Source organism: Dunckerocampus dactyliophorus, chromosome 13 (assembly GCF_027744805.1).
Source record: "Dunckerocampus dactyliophorus isolate RoL2022-P2 chromosome 13, RoL_Ddac_1.1, whole genome shotgun sequence".
Lineage (NCBI taxonomy): Eukaryota > Metazoa > Chordata > Actinopteri > Syngnathiformes > Syngnathidae > Dunckerocampus > Dunckerocampus dactyliophorus.
This window is the reverse complement of record NC_072831.1, coordinates 25,202,728-25,215,817: the sequence shown is the minus strand read 5'-3', so window position 1 is coordinate 25,215,817 and position 13,090 is coordinate 25,202,728. Positions and strand designations below refer to the sequence as shown.

The 13,090-nt window shown below is 40.8% G+C and overlaps 1 protein-coding gene across 1 annotated transcript in view; it reads left to right on the top strand.

Moving 5' to 3' along the window:
- spred1 (sprouty related EVH1 domain containing 1) overlaps positions 1-13,090 on the top strand; it is a 45,464-nt gene that overhangs the window by 22,353 nt on the left and 10,021 nt on the right. The window contains exon 3 of the mRNA XM_054796118.1: positions 8,967-9,135. Within this exon, the coding sequence (XP_054652093.1) occupies positions 8,967-9,135 (169 nt within the window). The remainder of the gene's footprint in view (positions 1-8,966; positions 9,136-13,090) is intronic.

The following is a 13,090-nucleotide window of genomic DNA, read 5'->3' as shown; positions in this document are numbered from 1 at the left end:
TATTTTGTACATATCAATGTTATTTTTGTCTTTGAGTCACCTTCTCCCACACTCACAGTGTGACGTCACCCATTCTTGCCTAGGAAGGTTTTGTCAATTGACGCCCCATCTCTAATTGAGCAAGATTTGGATCTGTACCAAAATGCAGTTTAGCCTCCACCCTTCCACCACGTTAAAATGCAAGGGTTAGGATATCCTGTACAATAGTCATAGAATAGAACAGGGCTGTTGAACTAATCTGTTTTAGAGGGCCTCACATGTAAAGACTCCCTACACTATTTTGTATGCAATTTTTACTTAACCAAATTAGTTCATAGTGTAATGTTCTCATAAATTAAAATACAAAAAATGGGTTTACACTGGTCAAAGACTATATATGACAGGAGTGCTCTACTGTTTTTAAGAACCTACTGCCAAAAACACAAGTCAGAGATCCTCTATATGACAGGTGCGCTCTGCTGTTTTCAAGGGTCTACCGCCAAAACCGCTCGTATAAGATCCTCCATATCAGTGGTTCTCAACTGGTTTGACTGCGGGACCCACCATCACCCCTTAAAGTGCTCATGACACATGTTGATCTTGTTATTTTCACTGTGAAAAATATAATTGAAAGACATATTTCCTGTGTTAGACGTGTGCTCAAATGTTGAAATATTTACAATTTTCTACAATTTTTGTCACTTCTTCCGGGACTGGAGGACGAGGAGCAAGTGACATTTGAATCAGACATTCCCACCCAGAAATTTCTGTTCACTACAATGCATTCTCTGTTGTTATGGTCCACTTCTGGGTGAATTTATGTTGTTTGTTATATATTTTTTATATTATGCCCGCTTGTTGTGTTGAAAGGCTTTTGCTGGAACTCTCGAGGAGACAGAGTAAGCTTGTTCACATTTCCAAAAGACACCATTTGTCTCGTCAGATGTGTCAACAAATTTCGTGAGACAAATGTTTCAATACTGCCCCACAGATGGAAATATAGTCAAAAACCCACAAGACGTTCGACCGTGGAAGTGTGCCAAGGTGACAATATGTCGATCCACATTTCTTCTGCTGATATTGTCAATAGTAGCCAGCCTAGTGCTGGCGGCTAATGAAGTGTTGATTTGTAACTGGCTTGTTATGACGTGCTAGCTAGGCGGATCATTTGCAATCTGTTGTAGCGTGCAAAAATAAATCCAAAGAGTCATCGTTGATTGCAGCGTCACTACCAATCTTAGAATAATATGGGTTTTCATGCCAAGTTGCTAGCTAAACAACAATTGCTGTCACTTGTCTTCGGCTCTGTGCAGTGTGCATAGAGCTAGCTGATAGCTGTCAGTGGTTAACACTACCAGTAAAACATGTAATCCTCACAACACAGTATTATTGAATGTAGTTATTGTTGTTAATATGTCACTTTGTTGGCGTGCGTTCATTGCTGTGCTTGTTTGCACCTGGTTGCCGTTGTACCCGTTCTAGACATGAATTGCTAGCAAAACATGGATTGCTGTCACTCATCTTTCTGGCCTATCTTGCAGTCGATCTGTCAGTTTCAGTAAGGAAATCTATTTATTTATTTATTTATTTATTACAAGATGTATTCTTTGACTCTTACAATGATGATACGGGATTTCATGCCAGGGCTAAAAAATCAGTAGGGCTTATATGGATCAAAATTCATATCCTGATATATTTAGGCTGAATATTGATATACGATATATATTCCTATATTTTTTTTAAGCAAAGTGAGTTTAGACAAAATCAAAGCCAAATATGCGTGTCAAGTTGTTTTATTAAAATAAATACTTAACCTGAGGATGTTTTTTGAAATTGTAAAGCTTCATGCAAGATCTACATAAAAAAAAATCTCAACTAAAAATAGCCTATAAACTAAAGTAGGCCGTTCTCTTTTTTTAAATATATACAGAAACTCAAATATAATATATTTTTTTAAAACAAACCTTTAGCTATGCTCAAGTCCTCAGCTAATAACAAAAGAACAAAATATGAAGGAGTGCCCAGTTTAAGAGGAAATTTTAAAATGTCAGCAACTCAAACATACTTTAAATTGAACAGTAGCATTTTTCTAGGTAAACATTTTTAGAAGACACAAGCATGTCTTTATTTTGTGCCAGGAACACCAACCTGTCAACTGCATCAGGCTTAGCAACTGTCTGTCTAACTTCCTTGTACATTTGTATTCGAGCTTGCAATTAAACAACTGATATCAAACACGTTCGAAGGCTCAACCAGAGACAGTAGTGACACATTGAAGCCGCTGCACAAAAAAATCCCATTCAGAATAAAAGCTCAATATTATTTTCATGTTTTTTGCCCAGGCAAAGACCCACAAGTTGAGAATTACTACGCTATATGACAGGACCACATTGTGGTTTTTCAGGACCTACTGCAAAAACACCAGTGATATGTTTTTTATATGGCACTGCTCTGCTGTTTTTAGGAACCTGCTGCAAAAATGTTCATTGCTGTCAGTTTTGAACTCAACTTGTATGCCGGTCCGAGGTCAAGGCCAGCGGATATCCCTGGTTTAGAGTCACACAGTCGTCTTTTTTTTTTGTAACTTATTTGCCTAACAGGCTGCATTGTAGATGTAAAAGTCATCTACTAGATGCTGTGGGCTAATAAAAGTGTAAACCTGGCTGTGAAAGTGCAGTGATGTTAGAGCACTGTGGCAAACATCGTGACGTAGAGACTCTGGTGGCCTTTTAATGCTTTGACATTGGCGACTCGAGGCTGCCTGGCGTCTAGCATCGCCTTTGACTGAGAACATTTTATGTGTTTTGTGTTCAAGGCCTCTGAGTGCCTTACTATGCTCGTGTACATACGTGTGTGTGTGTGTGTGTGTGTGGCACAGGAAAGGGTGTGACGGGAATGCTATCGTACAGGCCCAGGCATACACATGGCTCAGAGACCCCAACGACTGTTCTGGGAAGTGGTAAAACACTCCGCTTGCCGCCAGCGTCTACCATGCTCCCCAACCCCAGTCGCCACAACAAACATTCAGCCATATGTAGGTCTGTCAGGATGCCACCCAGTGCCGGGGTGCCTGGCATCGACCGCAGCGCTCTGACAACCGTTTGAGGGCATCAGAGCGGCAGAGTGATGAGTCCAAGTAAAATAACAACCGCAGACAAACCCACAGACGACTAATGTTAGTCATATGAGACACCAAAGCATGACATTATCTTTTCTTGTTGTAAACCATCAGTGGGTTGACTACACCAGACAGTGAAATACTGTAATTACCTCTGCCAAGGAAGTTGTTTGCTTTGGTGTGGGTTTCTCTATTTGTTTATGTGCAACTTCCTGATTACAGTCCTGAAATATCAATAATGATTTTTTATTATATTTTTAAATAAAATGTATATGTCAGAGCAAATTGGAAGCATCTTTATTTGCCAAGTATGTTAAACACATAAAGTACTTACTTAATCATTCTTACTATGGAAGAATACAAAATATAACAAGTCATGGTACTTACAAAAATGTACACATTACAGAAATTCATTAAATAAAAATGAGTGCCTGAGTGAAGTCATCAATAAAGGCAAGAAGAGAAAGCCTTTTATTGTCAGTAGACAGCGAGATTAGGTGTGCTTCACAATGAATAACAAATAATTGCATTATTGAAATGGAATAAATAAGAATACATATTGTCATTTTTGGTGTATAAGCTGCTACTTTTTTCTCACGCTTTGAACTGTGCGGCTTATACTGTGATATACGGCCATACAATTTATAGCTAAAAGAACTGGAGTTCCCTTGATTTTTCGAGTGCAGCTTCACGGAGTAGTGAAGTGGATGCTAATATCATGTTTTGAAGTCTTGTGCAGCGATCCTGTTTTGATCTGACAAATCTTAAGCAAGTTTGGTCAAGTATAATTACCACATCTTTTGTTTGGACTGCTTGGGCCACGGCAGATGTTGAATCGGAGCTAAAGAGTAATGCTGGGGAACATCGAGTGGAGGTAGGATTGCAAGGTTTATAGTGTGTCAAAAGGCTGGACTACAGCATGATGAAAAGGACAGATCAAGCGAAAGGGCTTATTTGCCTCGAGAGGCAAGTGACATAGAGAGCAACAATGAAGGAGAGCGAGAGACTGACAAAGTGTGTGACGAAGGTATTATTAGGCTGTTAATTGTGATGCTGAAGAAGACTACTTCAGTGGTTTTAGTTAACAGGAGGAGGATAAAGATGGCGGTAGGCTACTGTTTAACTGAGTGTGTTATACGCACTGTTCTGTGCTGGGATAGGCTCCAACTTACCCATGACCCTAATTAGAATAATTGCGGACGGCAGTCGCTCAGGAGGTAAAGCAGGTCGTCCAGAAACTGGAAGGTTGGTGGTTTGATACCAGCTTCCTTGTCCTCCTTGTCTCCCACTGTTGTCCCTGGGCAAGACACTTCACCCACCTTGCCTCCAGTGTTGCCCACACCGGTGTATGAATGCGAATGAATGTTTGGTGGTGGTAAATGTAAATGTAATCCAGATTGTGTATGCGCATTTGGGCATACACAGATTTTAACTGTTAAAAACAATTTGATTAAATTAGGTTGAAGTTCGCATTCGTGTTGGCTCTTATTACATTTTGACACCTTGGATTTACAAGAAATTTGGGATCGTGGATGAATTTGCTTTATACAGTAGCTATCAGGATCTGAGTTCATAGTGTTGATGACTCATTGATTTAAGCCTTGGCTGAGTGGTCATATGTTCTCTAAATATTGCTGATGTTGCAGTTTGATTCAGTTTGTTGTGTCTAATCAAAGATAGGCTAATCTTTAGAAAGAAAGCTATCACATCTTTCCCATCCATGAGTGTAACCTTAAATGGCTTGAGAGGAGAATACGCACAAGTGTTACAAGGTGGTAACAGGGACGTGATTCGGAACGAGAGAACGAGATCAGGGAAAATGTATTTGGTCATAGCATACATCAATGGGAGGCGAAGAGAGGTGGTGGGGATCTGACTGTAAAGCGCAGTGATGCGGCACAGAGTGTACTGGTGATGACTCAGCTGGCTCTCCATATAGCCACCAATCTCTCTCTCTCTCTCTCTCTCTCTCTCTCTCTCTCTCTCTCTCTCCCCCCCCCCTTGCGTCACGCCGACTTTCTTTAAAAAAAAAAAAAAAAAGCTTCACCTAATTGGTTGACAAGTTCTTACGACACCGGATCTGGAGCTGAGCCTCCCTCCCTCGCTAGTCTCAGCATCCCTCGGATTGCTCACAGCTGTGATGGAAATGAGCTTTCCTTCTGGGGACGGACTCTCTTGATACGCGCATATTTTTGCTGTTTCTAGGTTTGTTTGTTCAGCTTGTACGGCCAAATGTTGTTTGAGATCTGTGAGGCTATCGGTGTCACCCAGCTTGTAAATCCATAGCGCCATTAATGTCGCAAATATCACATTTATCGATGGAATCTTATGACTCTGTAAACACAATCAGTGTCTTGTGCATGTTGCGTACAAATCTTGGTTCAAGAAATTCCCAGGCTTAAGTCATGAATGATCACGCACTAGACTGGAAAAGAATCCTCAAAATCACATTCACTGGTTCTGCACTAACATATTTACACAGTTATCTAATAGTGTAATCAGCATTCAAAGATACTAGCTGGGTTTGTGTTCCTTGTTTTCTCGTCCTTATCTTCCACTATGCCTGCTCTCTTCTGACTATCTCTGTCCCTCACCTCCTCCCAACATGGCCTGCCTCCCATTATTTCCATCTCTCCCCTCTGGCCAGCGTGGCTCCTCTTCCGTTGTCTCTCCACGGCCGTGGAATGTGGCGTTGAGTGTCGTCCCGCTATTACAACATGTGATACTTTCTCTTATGTCAGGTCATGGGCCTTAGCCGTGCCGCTCATCTTACCTGCTCCGGCTCCGTTCAGTCTCGCCTCCGCAATCAGCCCCTGAAGCCACAGACACCCCATCCTTCTGCTTTTTATCACCTGATCCCCTTCCTTTTATCACCCTGTCCTCCTCGGTGGCCATCCCTCTCTGCTCCCAGCTTAACCCTTGGCCTTGTCTTTTCTTTAGAAGGCAGAGAAAGCCATTTAGAGGTACACTTCCGCTGATGGCATAGGTCTCGCTAGAATCTCTGTGTATTGTTCCCAGTTTGAAACTGACGTACCATATAAGGACTGAAGTGTTAAATACATGTCTTAATCAGTGAGGTAACCCGTAAGGGGCCAGGATAGTTCCTAGGATCCTACAAGATGGTAATGAGTGTAGCCTAGAACAGTGATTCCCAACCCCCAGGCCGTGGGTCATTTGGTACTGGGCCGCACAGAAAGAAAAAATTATTTCCGTGATGTTTTATTTTGAAATGTGGCCGGATTCTCTCTGTTACATCCGTCTCACTTGACGCATGACCATTGTGCGTGTGCTCACTTTATCTCATGCTGCACAGATAGACTACTACTGTATTTTTAGCATTTTTCTTTCACCTCATATTTGGTGTCAAATGCTGATACTATGTGGGAATGCATAAAGGTAAGTTTTGATGACTTATTGAGTGCTAATGTGCACATTTGTCTCAAGTTAATTCATGCTAGCGCACTGCCTTTTACCACACACGTCAAACAGCGATGTAATAATCTTTCTGGAAAAACTTGGCTGGAACTTCAACTGGTGGATGGTTGGTTGGCATTCTCACACACGTCCGAAAACCTTTGTAGCCTGTAACGTGTTTTGAAATGGCTCTATTATCATTTATAAATACTAATATATTGTGATATATAACGTTATCGCAAGATGCTGCAGTATATATAGCGCAATATGGATTTTAGGCAAAACTTAGCGTTGCTTTAAAGATTTCCTACTGAACATGAGCATTGATTTTTGAACCTGATAAGATACCCCTCGGGTTGCGGATGCTTTTCATCCTACTGGCTCGCTTGCTGAAAACCCCCACCACCCCCCTCCCTCGCTCGCTCTCTCTCACGCCTATTGCCATAACCGAAGCCCCGCACCATTCACACCCCTGGTTAAGTAACTTTTTTTTTCATGCACGTTAGTCCAAACCTCAAAAGACTGTAATGGCTGTCTCTCATTTCACTTAATCTGCCCTAGAGGAAGGCCAGGAGGCGGCTCAGTAGCTCTGATTAATAATAGGATTTGGAACTACAGCCTCTCTCTTACCACACACTTTTTGACTGTCTGCCTCTAAAAGCCAACTCAAACACCCCCCCGCCCTCCGCCCCGACTGCTGCTTTCCAACTTTTTAACATCATCTGTAATAAAAACCCCACCATTTTGAATGTGTTTTACAAATTATCCTCAAATATATGTCCAATTATTGGTTTGTGTTTTGTTTCAGAAACATGAGCTTATGCAGAGTGTTCCCTCCACACTCTTGTTCCATGGGAATGATTGAATAAGGCATGCTTAAGCCACTTAAAGTGACGGTGTACATCTGTGTTCCCCGGTGACTTGAAATCTTGAGCAGAAAAGTTGGCTAGCACACCTTGAAATATGCAGTTAAGCGACCTAATATTCCAAAGAGTCACTGTTGATTATTTAAGACTTGCTGGCAAGATGCAACAGGATCAGTCAGGATGGTAACAAGCACTGTGATAAGAGGAAATCCGACTAAGACCTAATTTTATGGGATTTTTTCAGAGCGAATCAGTGTTGGACCATTTAAAGTAGAGCCAGCCATCCTGTTCTATTGCTACAGATTTAGATTATATAGCCAGAAATGATGGCACAGGGTTCATCATTTTCCATTTTGCAGTTTTGCATACTAAAAACTAAGGGTGTCACAAGATCTTGTGAGATAAAAATGTGATAAGATTTCTCGTTCCGAAAAAAAAACAACTGTCTCATGGGCACTAGGCCTGGGACGATAATAAATTAATCATACACTAAATGAAAATAAAATCCATAATTTTGCCGGCATGCGTTTTCCTCATCGCCCGCCTCCAGACAGGCAGGAAGAGGCTTCACTCCTTGGTGTGTTTGTTCCATAGAACAACAGCATGAACGGAGAGAGCCCTTTTGCCAGTCACTGTCTCTTTTTCTCGGTGGGTGGAGGCAGGCCCGCTGGCATACACACAGAGTGCAGAAAAGTGTAACGTAGTAGAAATTAAATTAGTCGATTGCAATATATTGTCATATATATATATATATATATATAGTTTTTTCCATTGTACTTTTCTTAAATGTAATGGTAATGTTAAAATCTTATCTTGCCTCCTTCTTGTACACCCAATCTTGCGTATCGTGGCACCCCTACTAAAAACATTGCTTAACTAATTGTTAGAGCTGTCAAAAATAATGCATTAATGCCTTAACTAATCTATCACATTCATTTTTTTGTGTGTGTTAACACATGCTCATCACGGCAAGCCACACTTCTGTGTTATGATGGCAGACGATGGCGAGTCTCCACAAAGTCACACAGTCTGACACTCTACAGTATAATGACTTTATTCTGACCTGAACACATCAACAGCAGTGCGATTCCAACACCATATATGTGTCTCCTACTCACTAACATGTCTGTGTTCATCACTCATTCATGCTCTCATTCTCACCACATGACCGTGAGGTGCATTCAAGGACACGTCAAACTCTGAGCATCATCTTTTATTATGCATATCTGTGTCGTCTCAATAAACATAAATACAAAGAAAAACAATGAGTGGATATACGTTAGCATTTAAGTATGCTTGGTAATCCCCAGGAAATACCCTTAAATTTAAGTTCAATTTAAATGAGGTGGTGTCTTTGAGCGCAACTCCTCATTGCTCATATGGTCTCCTGTCATTTGTGTTTCTAGTAATAAAGTACAGTAAAAATTGAATATTTCTGACATAGTTGCAAAGGGTGATTAATCATTATACATTTATTCGAAAACTATGATTAATCAGATTTAAAATTTTAATCATTTGACAGCCCTGCTTATTATGCCATATTTTTGTTTATATAGTCTTAGACTCTGTCTCTCTGTGTTTTCTCTAAGGTGGTGCTGGAGTGTGTCCTGCAGGAAGGCCTAGTATACAACAAGGTCAACCCCATCTTCCACCACTGGAGGATCAACGACAAGAAGTTCGGGCTCACCTTCCAGAGCCCTGCCGACGCTCGGGCCTTTGATCGAGGCATACGCAGGGCCATAGAGGACATCAGCCAAGGTGGGTTCTGTTTTTTGCATACATGACATATGTACGCTGGCAGATGTATGTTCCCTGTCCGCTATTCACGTGCGTCCCGTTAAAGGATGCATTGAGCTGCTTCGTGGTTAAAGATATGCTGCGCATGATCCCACATGAATGATCTTTTTCGCACCAGCTGCCCATACAAAACCGATACCAAACCACGGGGCAATTTTTGTCTTCAAGCAGGCCAAGCAGGCACACATTTTTCTTAGCTAAGGGCTTTTTGTCTTGATTTTTTTTTTTCAAGGCCCCGCCAAACAAAATAATGAGCTCCAATGTCAAACAGTCACTGTCACAAAACCTTTATTAATCATACAGGCAATGTTTAGAGTTGCAAGTACAGGTGGTCCTCGGGTTACGTACAAGTTCCCTACCTAGATTACCTCCATATTCACTTACCCTGCGGCTTGTACAGTGATGCGGCTAATTTATGGCTAAACACTCCATTTCCAATGATGCTTCAAGTGTAGCTTCAGGAAGCAGTGGCGTGGTCAAGTGAAGTGGAGGCTAATATCACGTTTTGAAGTCTAATGCAGCGATTTCTGACACATCCTAAGTAAGTTTGATCAAGTGTAGAATTACCACAGCCTCTGTTTGGACTATTTGGACTGCCAACCATCCACTACCACCAACGGGTTTCGAAAGGCTGGGCTGAATGAAGTGGATAGCACAAGCTAAATGGCGAATGTGCCTCGAGACTATGAAGAGCGACTACTGCTTAGCTATCTTAGACTGACTGTTTGGCACTGTTTAACTAGCCATGTTACAACACACTGTTCGGCACTGTTTTTAAAACAAAAAAACATTTATGTCATCATGTAACATCTTTCTGTGTGGCAAATATCCCATGTTATGACGTCAACACCTGTGGCTTGTCGACAAGTACGGCCTATATATGTCCAAATCTTTTTTTTCTCTTTAAATTTAGTGGGTGCGTCTTACATAACGGTGCAATCTATAGTCCAGAAATTGTGGTAAGTTTTGAATTAATTTATGGGAGCGTGTATGTAACCACGCAACGACTTCACACGGGATGCCGTAAACACGACCGCCTGTGGGCTTTATTTTTATACTGATTCTTGATCAGGATCTGGATTAAAAATAGGTTCTCATAAGGGTGCTCTGTATTGCATTATCTTTATACAGTACACCTGCATGGTAAACACTCTCAGATACAACAGGGCGAAGTTGACTCTCCGTCTCACTCTCTTGTCCTCTCTGTCCTGGCATCCTCTGTATTCTGCCATTGTTGTGTAATGCCTCTCCTCAGCACAGACAGACCAGTTCCTCTGTATTCCTGTTGCATCGCTGCACTGCTGGACTGCTCTGTGATTTTGCGTGTGTGTGTGTGTGTGTGTGTGTGTGTGTGTGTGTGTTTGTTGGGGGCGTCAGCAAGGGATGGAGGTGGTGGGCAAGGGGAGGGGGGGTTGGGTTGTGTTGTGTTGGTAGGCGAGAGAAGATGTTGCGCCCTCTGTGAATGTGCGCGCACATGCGTGTGTATGAGTTATGCAGTCCTCTGTTGCCATGGTAACAGCGGGCACATGGCTCAGGCAGCTTCCAGAGTCGTGCTGAAAAGTCTCTCCCCCCGCCTCCCAGTATTGAATACCTTCTCCATGTGATTCAGACTGTGGCTAACACAAGTCACATACAAATCTTCTGTCATGTATTGCTGTGTCTTCCTGCTGAATGAAGACAGGCTTGTATTGTGATGCCCTTTGAGTTAAATTGCTGTTTTGGTGCATGGCCCTCGCTGCAACTCTCTGGTGTGAATGAAACATGAAGTTTGTACACAGTGGAGCTGTGTCTCACTTGAAGAATGTTTTTTTTTTTTTTTTTTTAGTTACATAAGGCGCATGTGCCAATTATATCAACCAGCTTCCAAGACTCACAGCATTCGGAAATTGCTTTTAATATTCACGCTGTCACATTTTTTTTGTCGGGTCACATCTTCGGTTATGCGTGACACAGGAGCAAGGAGATCACACAACAGCGAGGCTTGATGAGTCATAAGACATGACAATGAAGGGATTGGAAAGAAGCAAAAAAAAAAAAAACTGGAGGCTTTTTTTGTGCAGTTGTCAGTTAAACAAAGGAAGTTTTTGTCATTGAGAACTATACAGGTCTTGGTTTAGTAAATGCAGCAAAATAGCAGCAATGATGTTAGAATAAGCCAAGCTATGAACCATTGCATGTGGCTCTGATGAGCGTTTCACTTAAGCTAGTTTGCCGTCTAAAGAAGCTTTGGGACATTGACATGTGATTGGAATAGGAGTTCAGACTACTTAGACCAGGGGTGTCCAAAGTGCAGCGCCGGGGAATTTGCTTTTTTTTTTTTTTTTTAATCACCCTGCGGCACATTTTTAAAATATAATTGAATAAGAAAACTACAAAACACCAACAATCAGTTGTTTGAATATTGTTTGAATAAAGTAGTAGTATTATGAGAAGAACATTTACAAGAAGAAACTTCAATAATGGACAACCCTGAACCCCGTTTAATAATATACAGTGGAACCTCGCTTTCATACTCCCCGGTTTTTGCCGAAAATTATTGCTACAAATATGTCTCAGTTTTCGTAGGGCCAAACAATGCGCCTAACAACCTAGTTGAGTGCCCAAACAAAGCATCCATGCAGTGGTGATGAACAACTCTGTATCTCTCTCCTTTCTTCCTCCTTCAAGCACTGCACACTCTGCGCTGATGGGGTGTTCAAGCACACTGCGCATTTCTGAGTGTGAGGAAAACCGAGGTTAAACTGTACTCACAAAAATAATGACAAATTGTCATCAGAGCAATTTATTCAAATATAGGAATGACACATGGCGTGGTTTTAGCCAAGGTCTGGTTACATTATTCTAGGCATGCATATTTCATGAACTTCCGTGCGCCCCACTGACACGAAGCAGCTTTCATTTCCCCATTTAGGCGGCGGGGCGGATGGAAGCATCAGTCTCGTCTCGCAATTCTGACTTGAGACCCTATCTGTTTGCTTAAGCCACGGGTGTCCAAAGTGTGACCTGTGGCTTTTTTTAAAATTGGCTATTGACACATTCTAAAAATATAATTTAACAATAAAATAAAATTAAAAAAACATAAATATCATTACTAATTTTACAAGTATAAAATCAACATATTAAGAGAAAAAAGTTATCTAATGAAAATAGTCAAAATTTTACCAGAACATCGTCATGAGGACAAATAATGTAATTTTAGTAGCATAAAGTTGAAATATATAAATGGGAATAGGAAATATAATTGGGAAAAATAGACTATTTTTTTAAGCTGTGATAAAATAAAGGTTGTAATTTTGGTCAAATTAAGTTGGCAGAAATAGGAAAAAAACATCTGTAATTTTAGGAAAATAAAGTCAAAATATTGAGATGAAAAAGTCTTATCCTAAGTTTTAGAAACCAGTTTTAATTGTTGTCATTTTTTAGAAAATTTGGTTGGGGGGGTAAAGATATAATATGGTAATGAAGACATAATATTATGAAAATAAATTTTACTAAGATCATTTAAGAAGAAAGTTTAAATATTTGGACATTTTAAAGAAAAAAACAGCAAAAATGGGGGGACAAAAGGGCGAAGACTGAAGTTCATATTCATAATAGGCTTTTTCATTTATATCACAAAGCTGAGATGCAGTTTTTTTCTTGAAATATATACAACTTCTTAGCATATTTATGGCACTTGCAATCTGTCATTTTTCAGTATGTGGCCCTCGATGGAAAAAGTTTGGGACATCCCAGGCTTGAACTTTGCTTAATAAGTCACCAGTGTCACTCTTGGACAGTGAAAATGCCTTGATTAAAAACAGTAGGAATCCTGCATAATACTGATGAAATGGTTTAAAGTGATCATTTCACCAAAAATGTTTGCAAAGAACAAAAAATGAAAGTAGTCACTTAATACGTTTGCCATCCGCCTGCA